Consider the following 26508-nt stretch of genomic DNA (forward strand, 5'->3'; position numbering starts at 1 on the left):
GGATCCCATGGAGCTGGTCATACCTCAGAAACTTTAACACCACTGATTGTTTGGGGTGCTGGGGTGAATTATCCACAGGAAGTCACATCCCAGTTCTTTGAAGACAATTTTTTGAAAGGTAGGTAAAATATAAAACTGAAGTGCAAGATTTTGGTGGAAAGGCAGGTGTCTAACCATTACACCTGTCGATCTTCACTGACTTCGGTTCCATTACAGTAAATATGACTTGCTTTGTGTGGTGCGGAAAGAAAAGGTGACCGGGCATGCCTATGGAGGATATTGCAAAATTGGGTAGATAATATCAGTGTTGGTTTTCTTTTCTAATCATGGAATTGAAGACTTTCTCTCTTTGGGTACAGGAGGTTATTCTTGCTCCTAAAACTTAGTTCCAGAGAAGACTTAATTCTTAGGAAGACTCCCAGAGGTTAAAAGCTATGTGTACAGAAACACGATAAGTTGACGTGTCCTAAGACTTTTTTCTAGCTTCACAGTACAACCCTGGGGACTTTCTAGGGGCTGTCTTGTCTCATTTGCATCCTTGTGGCTGTTGTGGAAATGTAAACAGGCTTTCTCAGTGAAAAACTGTGACTCTTTACTGTTATTTTTCCCCTTTGTAATTTATTTAAGAGAATTAAACTTTTTAAAGAATTCATTTTTAATATTTCAAATGTATGATGTAATAAATCCTGGCTTACTGAAATATCAGTGGATTTCTAGAACCATGTGTGATGAAACCGTGCAAGCTCTTTGCGATGAAACTGTGCAAGCTCTTCCTCTTTCATGTGCCCCATTCTTGTAGCCTGCTCTGTTTCTTAAGATGCCTTGAATCTCTCAGGTTGTTACTCATGATCAATGAGGTAATGACTTTCTATTTTATTGGATTGTTTGTCAAACTACATTAGAGAAAACAGGCAAAAAAATTACTTCAGCCCTGAGGTTTTAACCCTGCCCTGCTCTTGAGGAGGTATTTGGTAACAGGTTAAACAAACAGGACTTCTCAGCTATAGACCATGCTAACATTTCACTCTTTGTGATGAACTGCTGCTATAGAATAATGATATGTCTGATAAAACTGAAAATGAGTTGTAGAATAAAAAATAGAAAACAGAGTAAACCCAACTTATTTTGGTGTCTGTGATGGCTGATCTGCTACTAGGCTTCTAAGGACACTTGATATCTCTGAGGGTTGATCTGTAATAGTTGATTTTTACAGCTGTCAGTTTCCTTGATTCTCATCAGCTTTAGTACAAACCTCAGCGTTTGACTTCAAGTAGTGATGAAAATGGTGTGAGAGCATTTCAAAAAAGATGAGTATTGAGCTGACTTCCAGGTACACAATAGGGAAAGCTTTTTGGCTGTCATCTGTTAGGAAATGTGTATTTTCTTAAAGGAGGAAATGTGTCTGTACCCTGCTGTGCCTGCTTCATATTTTCCTTCTGATGGTTTAAAAAAACCCAAACCAACAACCAGACAAAAACCCAAACACTCCAAAGCAAACATCAGAAACTCTTCCCTTTGTTCTGGACTTGCTCTGCAGCTTTCCAGCTGTCGAGCATGTTGGTCTGTTTAGACACTATCTTTACAGGTTCTTAATTGCCAGGGATAATCTCCGTTGGAAATCTGACTGTCTCTGAGAATCTTGGGAGTTTGAATCTCTATTTGAGTAGGAAGTATCTTAAAAAGTGACTATTCTCTCTGTGGTAGTACATTATAGCTTCTAGTAAGCTATGTAGCTTAAAAGTAAAGAAAAAATTGTTGTTGAAATGGAGCTTACCACTTTCACAGGTCAATACAGTTCAGCTACTCCCTTAAGTTACAATCCCAGATGCTTTCACAAAGCTAACATATGAAAGAAAAGATGCTTAAAAGAGGCCTCTTGAAAAGTTCTTTGAATTTGCCTTTCCTGCTTCATACAAATGCAGCTGAGACTGCGTGCAGGAGAGGAGAGCTTTTTCAGGACTGCTGTGTCACTGATATATGTGGGTGTCTGACTTGTATTTGCAATTGCATGCACTAATGTTTGAGTTCTTGTGTCTATTGCCAATCCTTCCTAATTTCTCTCAGTTAAGAGTTCATGGAAACAGCAGAATATTTTTAATGCTGATAAACCTACTATGCTCTGTTCATTGCAAACAGGCTTTAGGCAGCTCAGTGAATCATCTCTCTTCTCATCATTGCCATCAAGAGTCAATACCCCCAAAGGCAGTGCCAACAGCCAGGACTTAGTCTGTCCAATTTGTCATGGAAAGATTAACGTGCTCCTTGGATGGCCGGAAGGGCACAGTGTCTGCTCGGGGCTGACAGCCTTCTCCTCATCAGTCCCTTCACCTGTGCTCTGCCTTACCTCAGGCCTGGCCATGCAGTCATCTTGGAAAGGTTTGTGATGGCAGCCCTGCATCTTGTGGGCTACCTATAGTACTACCCATTTGGCCATTGGCTTGACCCTTCTTCAGAAAGGAAGAGAATACAGAGCTGCTCTCCGGCTCCTCAGTGCAGGCCCTGCCAGGTGGCCTTGGGGCGCAAGTCCAGAGAAGCTTGTAAGCGAAGGCACAGCCTTCTGCAGCAGAAGGATGTGGGGTGGTTGTTTTCATCTATATGTATCCCTGTTTTGGAGGGGGCTCAGCGTGCTTTGCCACGGCTGGGGGAGCTCAGCGTACCTCTTAATTGGTTTTGATTCTGTGAGGTTTTACGTCAGAATTTCTTTGGTTCATGTAGCCTCAGCCTCTTTTTGACTTGGTGCTTCCCTGCTGTTTTCCCTGGACTGTTTGCATTTGACTGCCTGAGGGGCTGCAGTAAAAGCAGGGCAGGATAAAGACCAAAAAAAAAAAAAAAAAAAAAGCAAACCCCCAAAAAACCCCCCCAAACAAAAAAAAAAACCCCAAAAACCTCCCCCCAAAACTATCAACTGGGTGGAAAACTGTGCTGAGCACTGTACGGAAGACCTAGACAGTGAGCTGGAATTGTAAACCAGCGTGGGCAGCATGTATGCCCAAGGCGTCTCACTCCCGGGAGTACAGCCCGGACTGGCCAGTCTGCAGGTGTGTCCCAGTCCTCGGGAGCTCCTGGGCTCACTGTCTTACAGCTCCTGGTCCAAGGCAGATGTCTTCAGCTCTGCACCTTTTGGGAATATCCGAGTAGGGGAAGCAGAGATGTAAGAGCTTCTGACAAAGCTAGATGTTTCTCTAGCAGAGCTACAGTTTCTTCCTACCTCAAGCCCGCTGTGTGTGTATAGACGGTTTTCCAACATTTTTTGTTGGGAAATGTTGTTTAAAGGAAAACAAACAATGCATTTATATAATAGAAATATGGGTGAGAGTGTATATCTCTTTTAGAAATATAAACCCATTTCCTTTTCTGAGAAGCAAAAGAAAGCAAACTTGTTCATTTTGATGTGAGTTTAACACAATTCATGATTAATGCTGATAATATTTCCCCTGTGTTGCCATGGGAACTCGCTGTAACTATATGTCTCGCTGCTGTTAAGGTACGTGGCTGCTCTTCAGAGTGCTCTTGAGACCAAATTACAGTGGACCTGTACTCAGACCCCCAAAGCCAGCAGTGGTATGAACTAATTGCTGAAAAGAAGTTTGGTACATGCAATACTGCAAATGTGGATGTTTCCTGTCTCAGGCTGTTTTCAGCTGAGACAGGTTTGGGTCTGGCACAGACAGGGTATATCAAAAGATGGAGAAAGGGTGGTATGGTCTAGGATTTGAATGCCTGTTTGGACAAAGCAAATGGGGTTGAGCCAGACTTTTGAGCGATGGTTTACCAGTGTTTTTCATGAAGCCCGTTTCTGGTGCATTTAAACTTCTACTTCACAGTAAACATAAAAGGATAATTTTGGTTAATGTGGTTACGCCGTCAATGGTCTGAGGTGCTACGCAGAGTCCTGCTTCTGTCTGTGCTGTTTCTGTGGTGTCCTTTTGGCAAGCAGCATTAGTAGGGTGGTGACTGGCCCATTTAGCTTTCTGCGTGTAGTGAGGAAGGTGGCTGTGTCCTTGCGCTAATACTAAGTTTGGCTCCCAAGTTGAGGGTAGGTGCCCCCAATGTCTTTACTGCTGTACTGGAGATCTGCTCTAGGTAGGTCATTGACAGTATTTTAAGTACTGTATCAGCAAATCTATTTCAGCCCCTGTCGTGTTTTCCTGTGTATCTGATTTTTTTTTTTAACCTTGAAAAAAAAAAAAAGGCTGTGTGTTGTCTTTTTTTGTGTTTTGGTGGGTTTTTTGCTGTTGTTTTTTTCCTGCTCATATTATTGCTGTGGGTAGTGGGGCAGCAAATTTAAACATTAGGAAAAGACATTAAGAAAAAAAAAACAACCCACCCAAGCCCTGCTAAACTCCGGTTTTAAATAGCTCTCCACCCCCAAAGAAAACAGGCAATTTCCTCTTTATTTCCTTAGAGGCTAATGGAGAGCAGGAAAATACAGTTTTGAACCAGCTTTTTGTATGATGCACCACAGCTTTAGGGGCTTGTACATTTGGCTTTGTTTCTGCCTTCATTGTAGTTGTTCTGATTGCTAAATAGTTGAACTTTTCCCTTGAGCTTGCTCTTGGCCGGTATTGCTTATGGCAGACATGAAGTATGTTTGTACCACTTTGTACCAGTATATTGGGGACCTTGGGTTAAACTTTTCTAAAAACTATTGAAGAGATTTTTAACAGCCCTTCTCCTGAACCTGAGTTTGAATCTTTTAGTTGGCACAGGAGGTAATACATCACTTTCTATAGAGTGTACTGAAAAAAATAAAAACCTTGGACTTTCTTCAACTGATCTGGGTCACTATTGCAGGCAGCATTTTATCCTGATGGATAAAAGAAAATGTGAACTGAAATGAATGCATTTTATTGTTTCTGCCTGTTGAGTTCCATCTGTAACTCCTTTTGAGCTAGCATCCTACAGCCAAATTATAATTTTCTTTTAGTAACCACACATTACAGAAAACGGCAACAAGACATTAAATGTCAACTGAATTATCCCTTTCAAATCTGTAGATTAGCTGTTCATGTGCTCTATTATTTCTTGCAGAATGGAAACTGGAGAACTTGAAGAGGCTGGATGTCAATCAGGTATCAAACATACCTAATCTAGTAGCTCATAAATTTTCACCTTAAATTGAGTTTTGTGTGATTTAAATGGATTGATGGAATTTGAATGAATGATCACATTGACATAGCATTTCCCTGGAATGTGTTACCTAAATGTTAGTTCCAAGAACTGCACCCATACTGAACATAATATGAAAAAGTTTAAATTGCTTGTTAACACAAGGCAGCTACATACAACTTCTCTTCCTGAACATGCATTATCACACCATTTTTAGTTACGTGATCATATGCCATTGTAGAAAGAGTGCAATACCATATGCCAGGTACTCCTTGAAAACTCAGTGCATTATCTGGAAGTGACTTGGATAGCATCTAACATGTTTTCAGAGTGGGGTTTGCTTTTGCAAACCTTTAGAAGTATTTCGTGATGCTTTCCCTCTACTTTCTACTTCAAAACTGTTCTGGAGCTGAGCTTACACCTCCTCAGTATCTTCTCTGAAGGTGCCCAGCTAAACACAAAGAAAGCATGGTCTGATGACAATGTTTCCCAAGTTAGTGAGCATCTGCTGTGTGCTTTTTGCTACATTAAAGTTATCCATGTGTATGTTCAGTGTAGTTTTTTCAGAGCTATGTATTTCAATATCTGTATTTTGTCACTTTTTCCGGAAGTTACTATCATTATTGAATCAAACCCAGTTCTTTCTATACTGTTAAACTGTGGGGTTTTTTTCAACAGGGTCTGTGATTATGGCCCAGCCACTCAGCAATTTAGACAATTTGTACTGTATAGGAAGAAAAAAAGGTGGATGACTTAACCCTTGATACTAAACCGGCCAAGCTTTTAAAATCATGATGATAACACACATACGTGTGTGCACCTGAAGCTTGTTTGCTTCTTACTTCCTATCATCCTATGAAACGAAATACGTGAATAACAGACTCTGGACCTGCTCAAACAAGGGAAATAAATTTGTGCTAGAAGGTTGAAGTTGGGAATGTTCTGGATCAGCTGCTTTCAGCAAAGCCCTGGTACAAAATTAGAGATTAATTTTCCTCTCAAGGTTGGCAGGAGTTATGGGAATGTTATTTTGAGACCGTATAGAGGAGTCTTGAGTGTCGCTTTGTTCTGGGTAACGGAGTCCCCAAAGACAGAGCTTTTGTCCTGTAGTATGTGTGGGACTATGGGTAAAAATAGCAAACTAGACTTATGCTTACTATTATACTACATATATATTGTCCTCTACAAATAATGGTTTCGAGTCTCCTGCACAGTAGATCTTGAGGATGGAGCAGTGCCTGTGGCTTCACTATAGTTTCTTCAGATTTATGCTGGAAAAACAAAGAATTTTGGTGCATAGTTTTATATTAAAGGAAAATATAAACCTGGTGAGAGCCAGTCTTTATCATCACAAGTAGAAGGTAATGGTAACATTTTATGAGAAGCCTTGGTGTAGATTGCGGGGCCTTCCTGAGGGCTGACTGGGACATGAGTAAAAGTGCAGAATCCCTCTCTGAAGGGGAGAAGGTGAGTAATTGGCGCCATGGCAACAAGGTATAAGGAGTGCTGTGAAAAGTAGTATATTCAGTGTACTGCTTAAAACTGTAAATATGAAATTAGTTCTTTCTGCGGTATAAATAGTCATAAAAAGTGGTATGCCTTTGAGTGCAGTGAAGGGAGGTACTGAATTCCTGTGAATAAATACCGTGGGGTTTTATATTTGTTTTTTTAAACTAAATGCTTTTTTGAAGCTTTATCAGTAGCAGAGCCTCAGATTTTGAATCTAATCATGCCATGATGACTACTGGAAACTAAAAAAATATTATAAAGGAGTTTTGTGTGTCATAATTTCACAGTGTTACACCATTTATTTTTGCAAATGCAGATACGTTAAAATTAAGCTGAATTTATTAGCTCTAGAAACCGGAACTATCTTAAAATGGGGATGCTTGTGTTTGCACAGGCTGATATTGCACCGCTGATGGCTTCCCTTATTGGTGTGCCTTTCCCGCTGAATTCTGTGGTAAGAAGTACAAATGTTTTTCCATATTATAGAAATCTGCTTGCAAAGAGGTGTTGGGGACAAAACTTGAGGCATGTGAGGGGAAAGGTTATAAATTTGGTTGACTGCTTGTAGTTTTAGCTTTATATGTATGTCTTCAGCTTGAAGTATAAACTCAATCTTTTTGTATGTTTTGTAGTGCTTTCAATTGGAAAAGCAGCTGATCCTTTTGTAATCTGCAACTTTATACTCTTGAGCTACATAGAAGTTTTTTGTTACTTTGTTTTTTAGGGATGGTAAAAATGCAATATGGTTTGAGTAACACTTGATTTTGATCACGAACGCTGAACCTGTAAACAAGCTGGTTCCTGCAATTTAATGTTTAATTATTTCTTGTTTAAATTAGTGTAATTTCTTCAGATGGTGTCTTGTGCCTCTAGTTGAGTGAACAGTGAGTGCCCTCACTGTGAGATGGCTTCTTTGAATTCCCTTTGTATATTATTACATAGTCCAAAGATTGTCTCATAAATATCTAACTAACAATCAGCCTTACATTAGTGTGCTTTCATGCTGCTTGTTTCATTTTTAAAACACCTATTTACAGCACATTTTTTGAAATATTTCTTCTGGAGACTCTGCCCCAAATTCTGTCCCCCTGTCCTGCACTCACTGCTGGTCATGCGAGGAAAGCTGCCCAACATAGGGAACTGCTCACTTTCCCATCATGAGTACTGTGTGAGTCTTTGGATGGAAGACATCTAGGTATTTCAAAAATGGCTTCTGATTAAAAGTTGAGGTTGTATTACTATAGAGTATATGCTTTAATTGCAACTTGTTATTTACCTTTTTTGCATTTCTGTAGGAGCTGGGATATTATGAACAGTCCCTGTAACATTAGAAATTATGTGAGAAGAGTATTTTCAAAGGAGTTACAGTAGTTATTTTGGCAGTAATTTGAAGTATTCTTACTGCTCATTTGGCCTGCCATTCAGTTAGAGAAACTCCTGTTTCTTCATTTAATTTTTTTTTATGTATATAAGTATTTTTCTTCCCCAGGGAACTCTGCCTCTTGAATATCTGAACAACAGTGCTCATTTCAAAGCAGAGAGCATATTTACCAATGCTATTCAGATTCTCGAGCAATTTAAGGTAACTAAACATATGGTAAAGAAAAATATTTCTTTGAATAATAGTTGTTGCTGTGTGTAAAATAATTATACTAGGACGTATGCTGTATATAACATGCTGTAATTCAAAGGACTAAAATTGAATATGTGTACTGGGTGATGTTGATTTGACTAGCTGTGAGCCATATCTGAAGGAGTTTGAAAGACTTTAATAAACACCTTTTTTGTACGAAGAATGGAACCTTTTTTCTTGATTCTTTTCATGTTTACTGATATTAATGTAAACCTACTTGCAGTATGTAGGTAGAATATGAGTTCTGATACCTGAAAAGGGAAATACTGCCTTTACAACAGGGGCTGGGAGACAAGGCTCTAAGTCAGGATCAGTACGCAAACAGATCAAAAAGGTAACAGGAACCTGTCCATTAAAGAAATTAAATTAGCGTCCTAATTAACTTTTAGCTAATGCTGTCGTATCTGTTGTTTTGCTCTGCAAGTGTTCATCTCTGGCTTCTCTGTCTTGATTCATCTAATATCAGATATTACCGTATTATGAGAACACATATGTGGTCCAAACAAAAAAAGGGTATGTTTCACTAGATGCTTTTCAGCTGTGGAATAAAACAGCCCCAAATCCAAAAATCTCAGTTTTGGCAAGACATACAAATGCTCTGAGGAAAAAACATCTTTTCCACAGACAGGAAGCTGAGAGAGAAAACTGTTGCCCTGTTGGGAAATCTGTGCAACAATAGCGGAACAAGGAACCTAGCCTGAGAGTACCTTCAAGAGATTAGCACCATCAGCACCTTCTGTCCCTTGAATGCCACGTTCCCAAATGTAGTTTGTGTGGATAGCAGGTTGGCAGTGTCAGCAGCAGAGTCACTTCTAAATCTGTGGTGGAAAGCTGGCATGTAGCAGGGGAAGTGGCTGGCTGGCTGTGAAGTTAAAGCATGCTGGTATAAATTCTACAGTTGGAAGACCTCTAATCTAAGAATTAAGGATGTGACTCACATCTTTTTCAGTTAAATTGGTGTCTCAGGGATTATTTAAAAAAAGAAAAAGTTCTGGTCTTTCTTTTCTTCAAGTTTAATTTTATTCTGTCATTTTGTAGTGCTAAATTATTTATTTTCTTGTTAGCTGGCTTATTTCTAGCATTGTTTTGGAAGGACTGTGTGTGAATTTCCTTTGCATTCCTCTGCTGAAGCAGAAGCAGCACACTAGCTTAGACATGCCAAGTGTGGTTTTACTTTTCCTGTGATGGACTGACCTGACCACTCCCTGGAGAGGATGGATGTTGCCTTGGATGGGTAGGATGAGACGTGTGGGTTGCTCCTTCAAGCTGTCAGGTTTTGGGAGCAGTATGCTTAGAAAGTTCCTGTTTGCGCTTTATGCCAACAGTCAGGCTCCAGTCAGGCTGCTGCAGGAGGCCTTAAGGATGTTTTGAAGGGCTTTGGGCAAAGTGGCTCTGATGGCATCAAAACCTTCTATTTTTATCCATGTGCAGGTTAATCTAACAGCATTGCTTTGGCAGTGTTGCTACAGTGTACTAGTTGCTGTCTGGCGTAAATAATACTGGTTTCATCGAGGGAGGTTGTCTCTGAAGCCTGGTAGCACTTCTTCCCTCTAGTAGCTGTATCTTCCCTTTATTCTGCAACCTGTAGAAGTCCTTCTGTGAAAATCACTGACTAGGGAGTGGTTTATTTTACCTACCTTAGAGTAGGTCTGGGTTTCCAGGAACTCTTCTGAGTTACACATATGGCAGTATAACACCTGGTTTCCTGGACAATATATCAACAGTGTGATTTCATTCCTTTTCCAAAGTCTTAGAACTCTTCTGTGATTTTTAGTTTAATTCCTGATACAATTTTCAGTCTTGTTGCCACTTCCATATAATGGTTTAATGCTTTTTTATGCAGGTTAAGATGAATCAGAAAAAGGAAACTACACTGTCATTTCTGTTCACACCATTCAAGTAAGTGTCTGTAAAAACTATATATATTTTACCTGATTGTTTGTCTTATCACTTTGATATTTCAGTGAGATGCAACAACAGAAGTTCAGTCTCTTCAGTCTTTTCTTAAATGACAGTGTTTATCTGACTATGAAACTTTGCACTGGAACTCTGTGCAATTAACTTCTATTTAAAAATTCTCTCTAGAAGTAGATTAAAAAAAAAAAAATCTATTCCTTACATTTAGTTTTCTGTTAAGGGTTATTTGCCCAAGCTTTTTGACAGTATCGCTATATATAGACTGCATGGTAATTTTCACTGACTTTTTTTTTTTTTTTTTTTTTTTTTTTTTTTTTTGCTATGTTCTTTTATCATTCCCTGGGAGATACAAGTCCCTATAGGGTCAGGAAATACAATCTGTTCTTGTTTATATGTATATAAAAGTTGAACTAAAGAATTGTTTCTTCTATGATTTAAATTCTAATGAAAAACAAAATGCCTTGCGTCCAGAAAAGAAGCTCAAAATCTTTAGAATTTGTGCCTAGTGTTAGTGTTTCCAGGGCTGTGAAGGAGTCTGTAGTGATTTGGGTGTCTGCAAGCTCTGTGTTCTAGTGTATGGAGCAGTTACTGACCCGCTCACTCTTCAGTCTTATCCAATTAAAGCTGCTTTTTCCTTTTTCTTTCCCCTCTGAAAGGTTTTTGAAAGCTTTGCTCTGGGTGCACGTGATACTGTTCAGTTCTGCTTTCAGTTTGTGGAGTGCTCTGACAACGCTTTGTCACCAAGAGCAGCTGTTTTGCTTTGGGAAATAAAACTGATGTTAATTAAGATCTTTAAATCATAGGAGCGGTAAAAAGTACTTGAATCTCTTCCTGTGAAGTACGTTTAAATGCTAAATAAGATTGCTGTCTTTCTGAACAGAGATTTACTGTGTTCTTTTATACCACTAGCTTCTTCAAAGGGAAAGGTTCAAGACAGTCTCTGAGACACAAGTCAAGTCAATATTAGGTGCATAATGAATGTTTTAGATCAAATTCTGATTAAGAATGACAGATGCATTATCAAAGAATTTACTGATCTGTGTGGAACAAAAATGCCATATGGAAAGGATGGTCAGTCACATTTGATTCTGTGAGGAAGACTATTAGTTTGATTTCACAGCTCTTGTTTAAATTTTGCCTTTCCCCAAGAAATAAGACTGATTCTGTAAAATAGGGTGTGTTTTTCTCAATGCTAAATTTATCTTGAAAGGAACTAAGTGTTACTGATTGCCTTATGGACTGGTGTCTGTCTTTTTTTTTTTTTTATGTGTTGGATTGTTTCAAATGGAAGTGCTCAAGACATTTATCACTTTGAAAATATGACTAAAACTTGGTATGAACATGCTATTACTCTGGTATGGTCCATTGCAAAAATAAATTTATTTTACTTTCTTTAGGTATTCTTAAAACTTTCCTGAATCGGAATTTGGGTTAATGGTCCTTCCAGGAAAGGTTTTTGTATGAGACCAAAATAATTCCTTGGATGTATGAATTACTTTACAAAAGGTGCCTATGCTTGCATGTCGTATGGGTAAAGACTTTCTCTGTTTCCTCAAGATGATATTGTTTATTTTCACTCTAGGAAAACAGAAGAAGACTCATACCACAGATGGTCACACATTAATGCAAATACTCAACCACAGTGTGCTGTGGGAGGGGGTGGAGTTTGGCCAGATTCTAATTAGTCTTCACCACTCTCCTTGACTTTCAAAACTTGGGGCCCATGTCTGGGAAGCTACCAAGGGGCCTTGTCCAACCAGTCAGTAATAGCTGGGATGAAGTGGTGGAACACCACCTTATTTTTAAGCAGATGAATAACTTCCTAGTGGTCCAGCTTGCAGGAACTGAAGGAAGACCTGAGGTAGTTTTAGACATGACCTATCTACAGGTCTATTCTCTCCTTCACGTGGAGGTGACTGACTGTGCATGAGCAGCGAACACGAGCCTGAGCTTCAGCTGTAAGTCATGATCTGATACTTTAGTGTAAGGCAACCCTCATCAGTTCTCCAAACAAATTTTGCTTGAATCGGTGAGATATTTAGGGAAAGGCATGTATCCCCTTTTGCTGGCTTTACTGCAACACTGGTTTTTTGGTGGTAGATAAAAGGGTATAGAAGGTTACAGTTACTCTACCTTTTTCAGGAGAAGTTAAAAAGACAAAGTTGGGGATAGCTTACTCCTGTGTCTGGAGCAAGAGATCTCTTGGTATGCCGTGCTACATTTCAGAGTAATTGGTAATGGTATGAAGATTACATTCTTCACAGCTATACACTATCTGGACTTATCAGCCCAGGTTTACTCACTAATTTGTGTTAATCTATGGTTGGCCTTGACCACTGTTGCAACGGAGCACAGTTCTGTGCTGTGTTTCTGCTAGGCACTGCTGTCCTTTCATTCAGACATGAATAGCTTCTTCCAGCACTGTTCATTGACTTCAGTTGTTGAACAAAGGAGTTATGTACTTTTTGAATCCTTCTGGTGCCTGAAATCTGTAACTTGGAAGCTCAGAAAGTGTGTGCTCCAGCATAATGTTTTATTCCTTCCTCGTTTATTGGAGGTTAATGAAGCGTAATTCATGTCTGAAGTGCTTTGGGACCATCAAGTTATGTAGAAATTGAAAATGTAAATATTTTGTTTTGAAATATTATGGATTTTATATATATTTCAGCATCTTGATAACCTGAAAATGAACAAAGATATCTCTGCCTTTCTTAAATTATTTAAATTAAATTATGTAATTGAATAAAGTCTGTATAACAGAAATCTAGATATGAGTTCCAGAAGAACTCTGGATGTAAAATTTCAGATTGAGACATTCTGGTTTCAGAGAAATTGATACAATTACTATTGAAGATGCATTTATCAGGGGCTGGGGGGGAAGGGGGAGGAGAATATGTTCACAAATAATGTGTTCTGTAGAAACTACAACTTAACAAAAACATCAACTTTATTTTTCAGCCAGCAATAGCATTAAAAAGTTTGTTTTAATATTCTGAGGGGAAAATCCTGTTTCCGAGATTGAATTTCAAGTGTTTTATTACCAAGTGACTAGAAAACTGTTCATGACCTTCAGATACAATGACTTAAAAACTAGTGTTTGAGTTGTATGTTGAATATATTGCATCGAAGCATTAACCAGTTCATATATATATATATTAGAAGCCTATTTTTACTCCTTGTTTACACAATGTTGGCAACAGAGAAAGTACCTTGAATTGATGTAAGGCTTCTGATTTCCACAGGGAATCTCATCCCTAGTAGAAGCGCGGCTGGCACAATGGACAGGGACTGAAGGAGGCCATTAGACATGTGCCCTTTCCTACTTGGATCTAAATTGCATCTGTCTCCAAAATCCATCTGTCAGGTGTATAATGGTGAGGAGGATGGAGCTGATCGTTGTGTTGTGTGATAGAAACTTCAATAGTGTCTACTTGACCAGGTTTGAGGCAGGTTAGAATTTCAATAGCTGTATCTATTAATAAGGATGTGTCTGGCTGCCAGTAATGCCATTTTCATTTTGTCAAAGTGCCTTCATCAAAGAACAAATCTGTGTAAAAGCATATCTTGAGGCTACCTGTGAAACTGTTGAAAATACATTTCAGAAAGAGCTCAGCTCCAAGTGTCTGCTGATATTCTGCAAGGCAAGGTGCACAGCCTGCTCCCAGAGGAATGAATGCACAAGAGCAGAACAGTGTCCCTTGCTGATAGTGAATACTTGTTTAGAATGCTTATCTGCAGTTCCAGTTGGATACCTGAAGGGATTTACTGTCTGAAATGAGTTTCCTTCTGACTTCCTTCCACTCCCTACCTTTTTTTCCCAGCTATGAAAGACATGTTTTCAAAAATTATTTGCTTAGCAAAATCAGAGGCTTTTCTTGTCAGGATTCTGAGACATAGGCGCAATGCTTTGACCTTTATGTGTAAGAAGAGCAGGTATGAGACGCCAGATGCTTTGAAGGAAGAGTGAGGATAAATCTGAAGATTGCTGACAGAGGAAAACTGTGTCCAGGATAGTGAACTATCTTATTCAGAACTAGCTTTCTGACCATTTGATGTACCTTAAGGCAACTGCCGAGCTGGCACAGTTCAAAGAGGAGTGTTCCAGGGGGCCAGATGTTACTGTTGCAAAAGCATTCCCGAAGCTGGCATCTCTGGGCTGTGAAAGTAATCCTGCAAGGAGTAGCAAGAGGAGAGTGTAGTGAGGTGAGTAGATGGGATATGAATGTTGCACTAAAATCCTCTTAACCAATTAATGCAATTTGATTATCCCAACAGGTACAAGAGATTTCAGATACTAAATTACACAAAAGAACAGGAGTCCTTTTGTGTATGCCTGGTGTATACAGTGCTTTCAGGAAAGACTGTGCTTCTAGCTGTTCAGGTCCTGGTGCCTCACAGTAAGATGGCAGGAGCAGTAGTTTAAGAACCACCATACACAAAAAAATGAGAGATGAGCAGCTAAATTGTAATCAGTGCTTGCTTTCCACTACCTGTGCTTTTTTTGTTGAATGTCTTGAAGTTTATGTTAATAAGGATTTTTTTTTTTTTTTAGCAGGAAACAGGTTAAGTATCTTATTTAAAGTCAAGTTTGTATCTTCTCATATATGAGAGATCCCATACCATCTTGATGCTGCATTTTTTAAGTAACTTGAGTACTACATTTTAATCATCCCGAATACTTATTTTTGTGTGTATAATCAAGTTATAACTTGCATAATTATATAGAAAGTTGCTCCATTTTTACTGTGCAGTGTACAGCTATTAAATAAAAATGTGCCTCTCTGTCTCCGTATGAAAATGCAGCTCTTTCCCTTTCCTCTACCCTCCAATATGAATTGAGATATAACTTCCTTAAACATTTGCATGGATTTGATGCAAGAAGTATCAATCATATACACTGAGTCTTTCCACATAATTACATATCATGTATCTGTCATGGTGATAGAAAATAGCCCTTTCATAACGTAGTGTCTTTGAAGATGTACAGCAACTTCAAAGAAATGTCATATGCACAAATACCGCTCTCTTCTTCCTTTCTCTAATGACTGGAGATACAGCACTACATCGTTTCCTCTGTCTGATGGCCTTTCAAAACTTAAATAAGAGATATTTCCACAAAATTGACATTTGGAGCAAGGTGAAAGAAGTGATTTCTCCTCCACTGTAAGTGGGACAGGGTTCCGTAAGGTGTCAGTAAACATAGTACATCCTTTGAAGCATACTATTCTTGTTTTGTTTAAATAAATGGTAGTACGTGAGATATTTGTGATACATGTGATAATGTTTGCTCTTGCAATGCATTAAGGATTGGATGTCAGGAGGAAAGGGTGAAGTTATTGTAGCAGGGGAAGGGTATTTCTCACAGTGATTACTCTCCCTATCCATTTGTCTGAATACTTTGTGTCTCCAGAGGAACCTTGAATTAGCAGAGGCACTGATTTATCTGAGAACACATTTCAGCCCCTTTATCCTATGGTCAAGAACGAGGGACAGCAGCTTCTGTCAACTTCTAGTGAACCCTGGAAAGGCAGCCAGCTTTTTGCTTTCTCCAGTTTGTCCCTACTGTGTTACCAGGTGGGAATTCTAGGCATCAGCCTGTTTCAGCAGGCCAGTATGGGCACCTTTAGCCTGTTGGTGTCGGGGAGGCAGACTGGCAGCCCTCTTCCCTCCACCCTTGGCTTTTGGAACCTGTGTATATACATGGGAACAAAAAATAGAAATGTAGTGCTGTAGAGACAAAAGCGCTCAAATGGAAATAATATCTTTGTATTATTAAAAAAAAAAAAAAAAGGCAACTGATTGAATAATAGATATATTATCTCTTTAGGGAGAAATCAATGCCTGCACTATAAAATGCGTGTTCTTTGGCAAAACTGTCAACTTCTCTTTCGCTGAATGGGCCGTGTCTGAAGCACTGTTAAACGCTGCTCAGGGACGATGCAATCCTCTTAGAAAGCAGCCATCCTGCTGGTCTCAAGTTTCAGCAGCACACTCAGGAGCTTTTAGTTTGTACATGAAAAGCTTACTGGCAGCGGCTTCTGTGCAGGAGGACTGGGCATAATTGGATTTACTGTCAAGTAGGAAGTAGGTAAGGTCTTCAGCAGGAGCTAAGAGGCTAATGTATTAGATAAAATATCACAAGATTTATGTGTATTTCTCTATTTCCTTGTATAAATCCCTTTGCCCTTTTCTTGGAACTTGTGAGGCTTCGTGCAATGAGGGTGAGGGTTGCTGCATGTAGGATCATGGGGTGGAAGAGAACCTGTGGCACAACACTACGCATCCACAACACAGCAGCTATCTAGATCCAGCTTGATGTATGACATAAATCACCATACATTTTGCAGAGATGAGGACTGACTTGCTGCATAGGTATGGTGGTGTTATTTAGAGTCAGCATGTGTCCCCTGCAGTACTAAAATAGTGGAGGCTTTAAAAAACGGTGCGTTTCCTTTCCTTCAAGGATCTTCATCCTCCTTATTAAGCTGTTTCCCTTTTCAAGGGTGCTGCATCATGTCCTGCTGACTCTTCGGTCAAAATCCCTGCCCCTGATAGATCCCAGCATCCAGCTTCTCTGTTCCGCTTTGAGCAGGCTGAAGGGACCACTTCAGAGCATGGCTTCCTCCCTCCTGGCTTCTGGTTGTCCGCAGCTCTTGTCATAGTAGTTTGCATGCAAAATCTGCTGTGTGCAGTCCAGTTATCTTAATTGTTTCTCTCTGTTCAGTGAATTGGCAGCTGGCAGTTAGCTTGCCCGCTCCTTTTTCTCTCATCTCTGCTATCTAAAGGATTTACATAAATATCCTAAGGCCCTTTGCTGTTGAATATGCAAATATGCTGCATCAGGGATGCTGGTTTGTGGAAATTAAAAGGCTATTTTAATTCCTAGGATTTGACAGTCCAGGATTAGGCCATTAGCAGTCAGTCCACTTCCTGTGGTTTCACTGATGTCCTGCTGTTTTCTCCTTTGCGTGTTTGTAAATCTGAATATAAAAGCATACCTGTACTTGGTAGGTTTTTGCAATGTGTCAGTAAAGGTGCTTTTTGCTATCTTTGGCCTGTGGAAGTGTGTGTCCCCTCCCTTCATTTCATTATGCTTTAAAGAACAAAAACCTCAGAACTTAAAACCAGGAGCCTCTTACTGACTTTCTTACTCCTTTTCTTTCTTTTGGAGTGCCTGATGCATGCAGCAGTGCTTTTTAATGCTTCTTAAAAGAAAAAGGTTGCAAAGATAACTGAGTACAGCTCTACAGCTAGCCTGGCTGATTTACAATCTAACACAGTAGTCAGAAAATCCAGAAACACAAAAACGTACTTGAAATTTAGACAGTCCAAGACTGAAACTCCTGGCTGTGGAACAGCAGGAGAAAAGAGAGTAGATCAAGTCAGGAGAGGGAATGTTGAGGGCCCTGGGCTTTAGGAAGCTGTAATAAACCCTTTAGGTTTATATGAAGTAGCTTTTCTTTAAAAAAGCACATCTTTAGCACACTAAAAACATCGCTGTAATTTTTTAGGCTGTAAACTACATGCGTCTTGCTTCTGAATTATGAAAATCAAGTTTCATAGGACTTGCCTGTTTTAGTAACGTACCTGAAAATATTTTAGTAAAAAAATAAAATTCAGGCCATCTGAACAGATTAAGGATCACTGAGTTACCCAGCAACTTGTTTAATCTTTGAAACTTCACTCTTTGATCAAAACTGAAATATATGCAAAGGACTGTCTCTATGTCTCATAGTATGTGCTTTCAGTCTTTCTTTGGCAGATACAGTAAAACAATTCTTTATTTTGAGTAGGCATATCTAAAGAACTGGAATTGAACACATTTTGAAAATGGGAAAAATCAGCTTCTGGCTATTAAAATTCATGTAAATATGTAATTTGGTAAAATCCATAGAACGATAACACATTTTTTTCCTCATCATTGCCCCTAGTAGCATCATGTACTCTGTACTGCACAGCAAGTTCAACAGAAAGTAAACATCGTGGTTCCAGACTTTGATTTTTGAAATATTTATTTGGTTGATTTTCCCATGCTTTGCTGAATGAACTCATGACTTTGCATCACCTGCCATTCACTTTGTTTCCGATGATTCTCTGCCGTTGATGGATAAGCAGGAAGGTTTTGCATTGTGCATTTCATTCTGCTTCTACAAGGCTATGCACCATGCCTTCAAAAGAAATAATAGAACGTTAAAGTTAGGCTAGTTTGTGATTGCTCTATCATTAATATAAAGTCTCTGCACTCATGGGTTGCTAACTGGGGTGAATTTGATGTGGAGCAGGCATAAGCACGCAGTCATGTTTCTGCTAAATTAATAGTGTTCAGTGCCAGATCTGTGTGTCTTCTTTCCCATTACCCACCTGATGCTTTCTGAGGTGTCGTCTCTGTTGTATGATGGGAATGTCTGAAGGCAGCTCTCATGGGAGACTGACTTTGTGAAGCCTGTTACTGCTTTGAAAAAGTCTTGTTCGATTACTTGTATAACTTCCGAATAGCAGCCCTGTAAAAACATCAGGCCAGTCTTATATCTGTACTTTCAAGATGCCATTTTGCCAGCAGTGGTGATGTGGATCAAAGCAGTAATAGTGGGTCCTGTAAGTACTATTTCAGCTGATTGCAGAATTCCTGGACTGAAAGCAATCTTTCCTACTTAGTATGGCCCTCTCACAGAGGGATGGGTGGCAAACGGAGTTTGAACATAATTCAGCTGCTTCTGTTGCTGGCAGTTTTCTCCCATGGTGAGAGCAGAGAGGCACTGGCACCTGCCCCCCTCAGTGCCCAAGTGTCAGGAGGACAGGGGTGGGTGGCAGAGTCCTGGGCTGCTTGGTGGGAAGGTGCCAGTGGAAGAGCTTCATAGCAAGAGGATCAATGTTAATCTGGGGGATTTCTTTCAAGTTGGAAGTTACCAAGATGCCAGGGATCTTCTTTCTGGAGAAGAGAACAAGAACCTGTGGCTGCTCAGCCTTTTGGCAGAAGAGGTTGCTGGAATTGTTTGGACCGTGGCAATCTGATGCCTCTTTCAATGCCAGCCATTTTGAAGTTAGAAATATCATAGCAAAGGAAGTGAGGTGGTCTACCTTATGTGGTGTTCAGGAGAAGCTGACCCATACAAAATCCTAGCAGGCTTTATTCAGATGGCCTTGCCCTGCCTTGTTGGGGCTACCATGAGGTTCAAGGGATGTATGTCCTTATCCTCTAGCTTGTTCAGTTTTGAATGAACAGGAGAAGTTGGCCCTTTTCTCCCTATCCCCCAACAGCCAATATGAAAAGTTAGAAGACTCAAGTCTGCTGAGCAGCTGCTGTTGATTTGCTGCTGCTGGTGGATATGGGTCATAGAAATGTGATCACTATGTCTTCTGCAAATCTTGCCACTCTGAGGGTTGTGGGATGCACAGGGGTTTTTTGTTTGTTTTGGTTTTTTTTCTAGTGGAGGCTGTGAAAAGGCAGTGATACAAGGGTGCAGATGTGCATGAGCTGACAGTAGTCAGGTACATGGAGTTTATGTTGAAGAGATTGTTGAGTCCTGCAAGAAATTAAGTTCTCATGAAGAAAGTAAGTACTCATGCTTGTGTGAGTAGTCTATTCAGTTTTACATACAGGGATTTGAGAGTGTGTGTGTGTGTGTCTGTAGTGAAGCAGCTGAAATAAGTTTGTTTTCATCTGACAGTGAGCTAGGCAAAGATCTCAGCCTTTCTCTTGGTACGTTGCATCTGCAGGTCTGTGATGCTTCCTTGCCTTTCATTATTACATCTGCAGCGTTTTAAGCGTTAAAGTACTGCAGATCCTAAGGGGTTACTCTTTATAGTGGAATTCTGGAAAATTTACTGTACAATAAAATGACTATAAATCACTATCCAAATAACCAGGCATAATAAAATTAACAAACTAGCAGTGGTGGATACAGATGTATTTGCAAGACATCTCCTCTTCCAAGATTTTTATTTCATGATTTGACTGCAGCATGCTATGTGTACCGTTGGGGATGGTGATTTCTGTAGTGTGATGATAAACAAGACTCAGTGGCCAGAGAGAGGTCCCCTTGACATTGCTGTGGTGAACATACTTCATCACAGTCTTGTTAGCGCTGTCAAATACTTAGCTTATATGAAGCGTGAATGATGTGTTGGAAAGATTAATTCTGTCACGTATACTTATGACAAGGGTAGCTAACATCTCAGAAGGGATAGTTTACAAGCACTTGCACAATTAGCCCTATTGTTGTTTCATAATTAATTATGTTTATTCATGGATGAAGCTGTGACTTCTGTCTGGAACTACAAAGTTAATCTCTTGATAGCCATCGTGAAAAACAAAATCAGTGTTCTAGAACCACCATCGTTTCCTGTGAAGAAGGTAATCTTAAGTCTTTAGAATCCTGAAGATATTGTGAATGCATGTGTGTTTGTAATATTTTGACCATAGAGTTCTTGGTTTTTCTTTTAACTTAAACCTCAGAGTAGTACACTTTACAGTGCATGTGTTTTGCAGTACTTTCAAGACAAGAACAGGAGGTCAGAGTTGAGTTTGAGTCCACTGACTGAATTATCTTTGTGTGTGCTTGTTAATTAATAGGACAGGTGTTTTTGTGTTATGGAAAAAGACTTTTGATTTTACTAGTCAAGACTATTCATCTTGAATTTGGTAGAATTGGATTGTGGTGATGGATAGCTGGGAAGAGCATATACATACATAACTTTGTTTTCTTTGCAAAGTTCAGAATCTTGCTAATAATGATCAGTAAATTCACTTCATTACTGTTAATATTAATTGCATGGATGCGTGCATTAAGTGACCTTGAGAATACATTGGCATACTAGTAGTGCCTTTGGCATGTTGCATAGTAAAACACAGGGAAATAACTCTGATCAGTTTATTCTTTTCTAACACTCTCTGTCTCATATTCAAAACCTTTTAAATAGTTTAAGTTAAAATTAAGTGGTGCTAAGAACAGTTCAAACTTTAACTTCTCAGATTTAAATTTTCCTTGTGGTTTTGTTGTTTGAGTCTTGTAGGTTTTATAGAAACACCATTTCTAAAGTTCCTGCCGCCTTTCTATACGCAACTTTCCACTTCTGTTCGTGGCTCAAGCTTTGTCTCTGCACTTTCTGCTACATCTTGCAAGGGGCTTCTTTTAAATCTCACATGTAGTTTGCCAGCTCTAGGAAGTGAATCAGGGTCCTCAGTGGGTAATAAACTGCTTATGGTGAGCTATATCCATTCCTTAACTGAGAAATAGTCAGCATATTTGGTAACTCTTCTTTCTAGTCTGGTGTGAGATGCAAAATTTCTCTAATAACTTCTTTGAGCTTTTGCTTAATATGGAGGCAAAATATATCTAAGTTGACAATCAAACTTTGCATTCAGAGTGAAACTTGCATTTTGATACAGTTATATATGAACAGTCCTTAGTTTCTGGTGGAATTAATAAACTTTACAAAAACAATCTGTAGACAATTGTAAATTCAACATTTTGAAAAGCGTGCATATGGAAGTAAGGTAAAATGTGTGGTATGATGTTAGCTATTGAAAATTAACAATGTACCTGCTAGTGGTAACCCCATTTGACAAAATAATTGCCTTCTGCATTTGACTTACTAAAGCTTTACTGTTTAAAAACCCCATTTATTCTGTTACACCATCCATGTACAGAGATTCCTGGTGCTGTCATCTGAGAAGGAATAGGTAAAGACTATTGTTCATTAATAATAAAATGATTCCTTGAGAATAAAAAGATAATTAAGGGGTTTATAGCTAAATGACTAAAGATATAAAGTGAAAGATAAAAATAAGGCTTTTTTTAGCTTATGAAGAATTTGCATTGAATATGACAAGGATAAAATCCACAGAAAATAGTATGTGTAAAACAATAAAAATGAGACAGTGAGCATAGGAACATCTTGAATGTATTTAAGTCCTAAATAAAGCTGCTTAATACTTATTCCAGATATTTAAAAATCCTTACCTAAAAGCTAAGATAGCTTTTTTCCTCCTATTAATCGCCACACATGGTGAAAACTCCTACCTTGGTTTGGTGTTTTGTTCCCTTTCCCCTGCCAAAAAATTTAGCAAAACTTGAGGGTTACAGATTTCCTTGAAGTAGGACTTGGGTCTGGTTTGCCTACTTGAAGAACTGATTCTAACTTGAGCCATCATCAGCCTTGGTGCGCACTTGCTGGCTGCATGCTGGTAGCCCTTGCCCTGTGGAGCTGTGAGGTTGGCTTTCATAGGGACGTGTCATGAAGTTGCAGGAGCAACCACCAGTCACTCTGCTTTTTTTTCACTCTCGTTTTCTAAAATCCTCAGTTCTCCCCCCCAGAATTAAGGCGATCAAACACTTACCATCACCTTGTCATCATCTTTTCCTTCTTTCTTCCTTTGCCATCCTTTGCCATCTCTTCCTACAGATACCATCCTTAGATTCTTTTCTAGACTGAAGAGAGTCAAGCATTTTTTAATACAGTTATTTCATTTACTCTTCTCAAAAGTAAGATAACATTGCTGCTGCTATTATCCAATATGTTTTAGAAGACTTCTGCACAATACTGCAGTGCTCTGAACTCAAGGAAACAGTATCAAAATATACCAGGATGTTATTAGTAATAAAAATTCAGATTGTTCAGGCACAGAATCCTTTTAAGATATTTTAGGACTCAATATATGATATGTCTATATTGATGATGATGTATCAGCTGCTTCTGGGTGTCAGGCAGAAGTGGTTCCCAAGTAGCCGATGGGAGCTGCAGGAATGAGCATTTTCATGCAGTAGTTGCATAAGATCAGGACCTGCCCCTGTGGCTCAGCTGAGTGACCACACAGGTGATTTGCTGTTGATTGAAATAGTAGGAGTGAGACCCCCGGGCCGGTCCTGATTTGGCACAGCCTGAAACATGAAGTTGGTGGTTGTGTATGAGGCATGTGAAGGAGCATGTGTGAGGAGGGGGAGGCATGCAACTGGGCCATCATGCTGGGGATGCTGAGGAGATGATGCTGTGCCACAGCAGTGTTGTGGAAGGCGTGAAGGAAAACTGCTGTATGCGTTCATCAGCTATCAGAAAGTTGTGACCCATGGTGGTGCCTAGAGTGACAGTGACTGTGTTGTGGCTTATAACTTGCCCAGCATAAGCCTGGGATCCTCTTGCCTGCTGCCATCCTTATCTTGGAAAAAAAAAATGGTGCAGGAAAAAATGGCTCCTTCCCTCTTTGTTTGGTGGAGGCTGGTTGACTGGCTTGTTTCTCCATGTTTCTACTTTCTGCAAGGGAAGAATTGTAGCAATTATTTCGGCTGATGATCAAATTCATTAAAACCAAAGAGATTTTTATCACTAATCTCTGTGTAGCCAGGTAACTGCATTATCCCCTGCTCTGGGGACTCTGCTCACAGCTCCCTCTGTAACAGGAGACAAGCTCTTCTTTTTCAAAGAGAAGATTGTTAGGCATCATCTACTGTTAGTGTGGAACCTGAAGAATTCCTCCTACACTGACAGGCTTACGAACTGCTTACAACCATCTATCAAATCAATTAAATTGCTTAATTCTTGTATGTGCAGTGCTTGTCCAGAGCAATGGTCAATAATAATGCACAAGGGAGATAATTTTCAGCAGTATTAGATGGGAACACCTACATAAAAGCAATGTCTCTTCATGCAAAGATCTTGGGGTAAGTTAGACAACAGCATTGTTGACACAAGTGTGAAGATGAATGTAGAGGAATGGATTAGTTCCAGTTACCTAACTATCTCTAATGAAGTTCAGAATATTTTGCTGTGTTTCATTCCAGAGTAATTTTTTATTACAAAGTTAATTTTTTCTGCTTCTTCCTCTGCTTGTGAAAAGAAGAAACATTAATATCTCTTTATATTGTTGTACAGACCACTTTCTGATTCTGAACAGATCAACTTTTTAAAGAAAACAAGACTATATATTCAGCAGCAGAAGTACGATGAAGCGGTAAGTCTGTTTTTGCTATATGCCTTCTAGAAACTTTTTACAGGAATGTGGTGGGTTGACCCTGGCTCGATGCCAAGTGCCCACCAAAGCTGCTTTATCACTCCCCTTCTCAACTGGACAGGGGAGAGAAAATATAATGAAAAAGCTCATGGGTCGAGACAAGGACACTGATCACTCAGCAGTTACCGTCATGGGCAGAGCAGATGCAACTTGGGGAAAATCAGTTTAATTTATTACCAATCAAAACTGAGTAGGGAATGAGAAATAAAAACTAAATCTTAAAATACCTTCTCCCCACCCTCCCTTCTTCCTGGGCTCAACTTCACTCCTGATTTTCTCTACCTCCTCCCCCTGAGCAGCGCAGGGGGATGGGGAATGGGGGTTGTGGTCAGTTCATCACACGTTGTCTCTGCCGCTCCTTCCTCCACGGGGGGAGGACTCCTCACACTCTTCCGCTGCTCCAGCGTGGGGTCGCTCCCATGGGTGACAGTCCTCCACAAACTTCTCCAACATGGGTCCTTCCCACAGGCTACAGCTCTTCACGAACTGCTCCAGCATGGGTCCCTTCCATTGGGTGCAGTCCTTCAGGAGCAGACTGCTCCAGCGTGGGTCCCCCACGGGGTCACAAGCCCTGCCAGGAGCCTGCTCCAGCATGGGCTTCCCATGGGGTCACAGCCTCCTTTGGGTGCATCCACCTGCTCCAGCGTGGGGTCCTCCCTGGGCTGCAGGTGGATATCTGCTCCACTGTGGACCTCCATGGGCTGCAGGAGGACAGCCTGCCTCACCATGGTCTTCACCACGGGCTGCAGGGGAATCTCTGCCCCGGTGTTGGGGGAGCACCTCCTCCCCCTCCTTCTGCACTGATCTTGGTGTCTGCAGAGCCATTCCTCTCACATATTCTCACTCCTCAGTCCAGCTGCAGTTGTGTCCTGGTGGTTTTTTGGTTTTGGTTTTTTTTTGCCTCCTTCTTAAATGTGTTTTCACAGAGGCGCTACCACTGTCACTGATGGGTTTGGTCTTGGATAGCAGTGGGTCCATCTTGGAGCTGGCTGGCATTGGCTCTGTTGGACATAGGGGAACCTTCTAGCAGCTTCTCACAGAAGCCACCCCTGTAGCCCGCCCTCTACCAAAACCTTGCCACGCAAACCCAATACAAGGAACTTCTGTTTTATGTAAATATTTAGATTTGTTTAACTTGAAATGAAACTGGGAAATAAAACTTTTTTCCTTCTTTATGTTGCACCTCTCACTTATTAACACAAATAAAATCCCACTGTAAATCTCCAAAATTTTGCATTTTGACATCAGTTCTAATGAGTAATACTGACTTGCTGTATTTTTATCTCATACTTCTTAAACTGTTTGTTACCATTCTGTAGTATACTAACACATGGTGTGTTTTTATTTTCCACTGTAAAAAAGGGTAAATTGAGAGAGAAACTGAGGAATGTAGTTCATGTTCACACTTCTTACGCTGCTAGTTGCATGGAAAAAAGTAAGATGTCTTGCCCCATCATAGATCCTGCTTTGTTCTGTTCTTTTACCTGAACCAGCTGTTCTTAATTTCACATTTCAGTTTGTCAAAGACTGGGAGCCATATGTGGAATCATTCTGTGCTTCCCAATTCAGGTATTACTTTCCTAAGCGTTAGCTACCACTCACTGTGCAACAGGGTACTCGTGGGTACAGTGCTTGTATTCTGTCATTCACAGAAATAATTTGTAGAGCTAAATGATACAAAGAAGTCTTTCATTTTAACAGGTTTAGTCTGGTCACTGACTTTTGTGTTAAAAAGTACATGAAAAAGTTGAATATGTAAGATTACATTTAACCTGCCAGATGCATGGAAGAATAATTCCACTGTGTGTTAGGGTTCAGCTCTTCTTTTTCCCCAATATGTTTCTCAGGGTAATAAATAGCTATTTTATGCACAGGACAGCTAAATCTATTTTATACCTTGTGCCTTTTTATTTACCTCATTGTAAATTGGAAATAGCTCAGTTTAAATCAATAGATATATTTTGCTGTGGTAGCAGGTTTTCTTGTTGGTTTCCTAATACTACTACTTGGCTGTCACACATTTACTTGTAGGAGACATTTTATACATTTCAGCAGTAGAACCTGCAAGTTTGTGTTGTTGGTTATATATAAATTTTACCCCGTGTTCATTTGAGTGCCCCATGTGTTCAAGTTCACTCTTCATCACTAACACATCGGGCCTGTGCCTGTGCTCTGGTTATCCTCAGCTTCCTATATTGCAATGCAGAAAGGTCAGTGCATTACTGACTGCTGAGGTATAGCTAATTCTTTGCCTCCTCAACTCGGCAGCTCTGCGTTGCAAATATGAGTTCTTAATTGTATCCTCAGGAATGACTTGATTTGGGGTGAGTTT

The 26508-nt window shown here is 39.9% G+C and overlaps 1 protein-coding gene across 4 annotated transcripts in view; it reads left to right on the forward strand.

The window, feature by feature from the left end:
• Positions 1–26508, forward strand: part of PIGN (phosphatidylinositol glycan anchor biosynthesis class N) — a 110197-nt gene that overhangs the window by 38686 nt on the left and 45003 nt on the right. For all 4 annotated transcript variants that reach the window (XM_075728168.1, XM_075728164.1, XM_075728165.1 and 1 more), the window contains 6 exons: positions 2–118; positions 5032–5072; positions 7013–7072; positions 8108–8200; positions 10095–10150; positions 24038–24116. In XM_075728168.1, coding sequence (XP_075584283.1) covers positions 2–118; positions 5032–5072; positions 7013–7072; positions 8108–8200; positions 10095–10150; positions 24038–24116 — 446 coding nt within the window. The remainder of the gene's footprint in view (position 1; positions 119–5031; positions 5073–7012; positions 7073–8107; positions 8201–10094; positions 10151–24037; positions 24117–26508) is intronic.

Source organism: Pelecanus crispus, chromosome 2, assembly GCF_030463565.1.
Source record: "Pelecanus crispus isolate bPelCri1 chromosome 2, bPelCri1.pri, whole genome shotgun sequence".
NCBI classification, from domain to species: domain Eukaryota; kingdom Metazoa; phylum Chordata; class Aves; order Pelecaniformes; family Pelecanidae; genus Pelecanus; species Pelecanus crispus.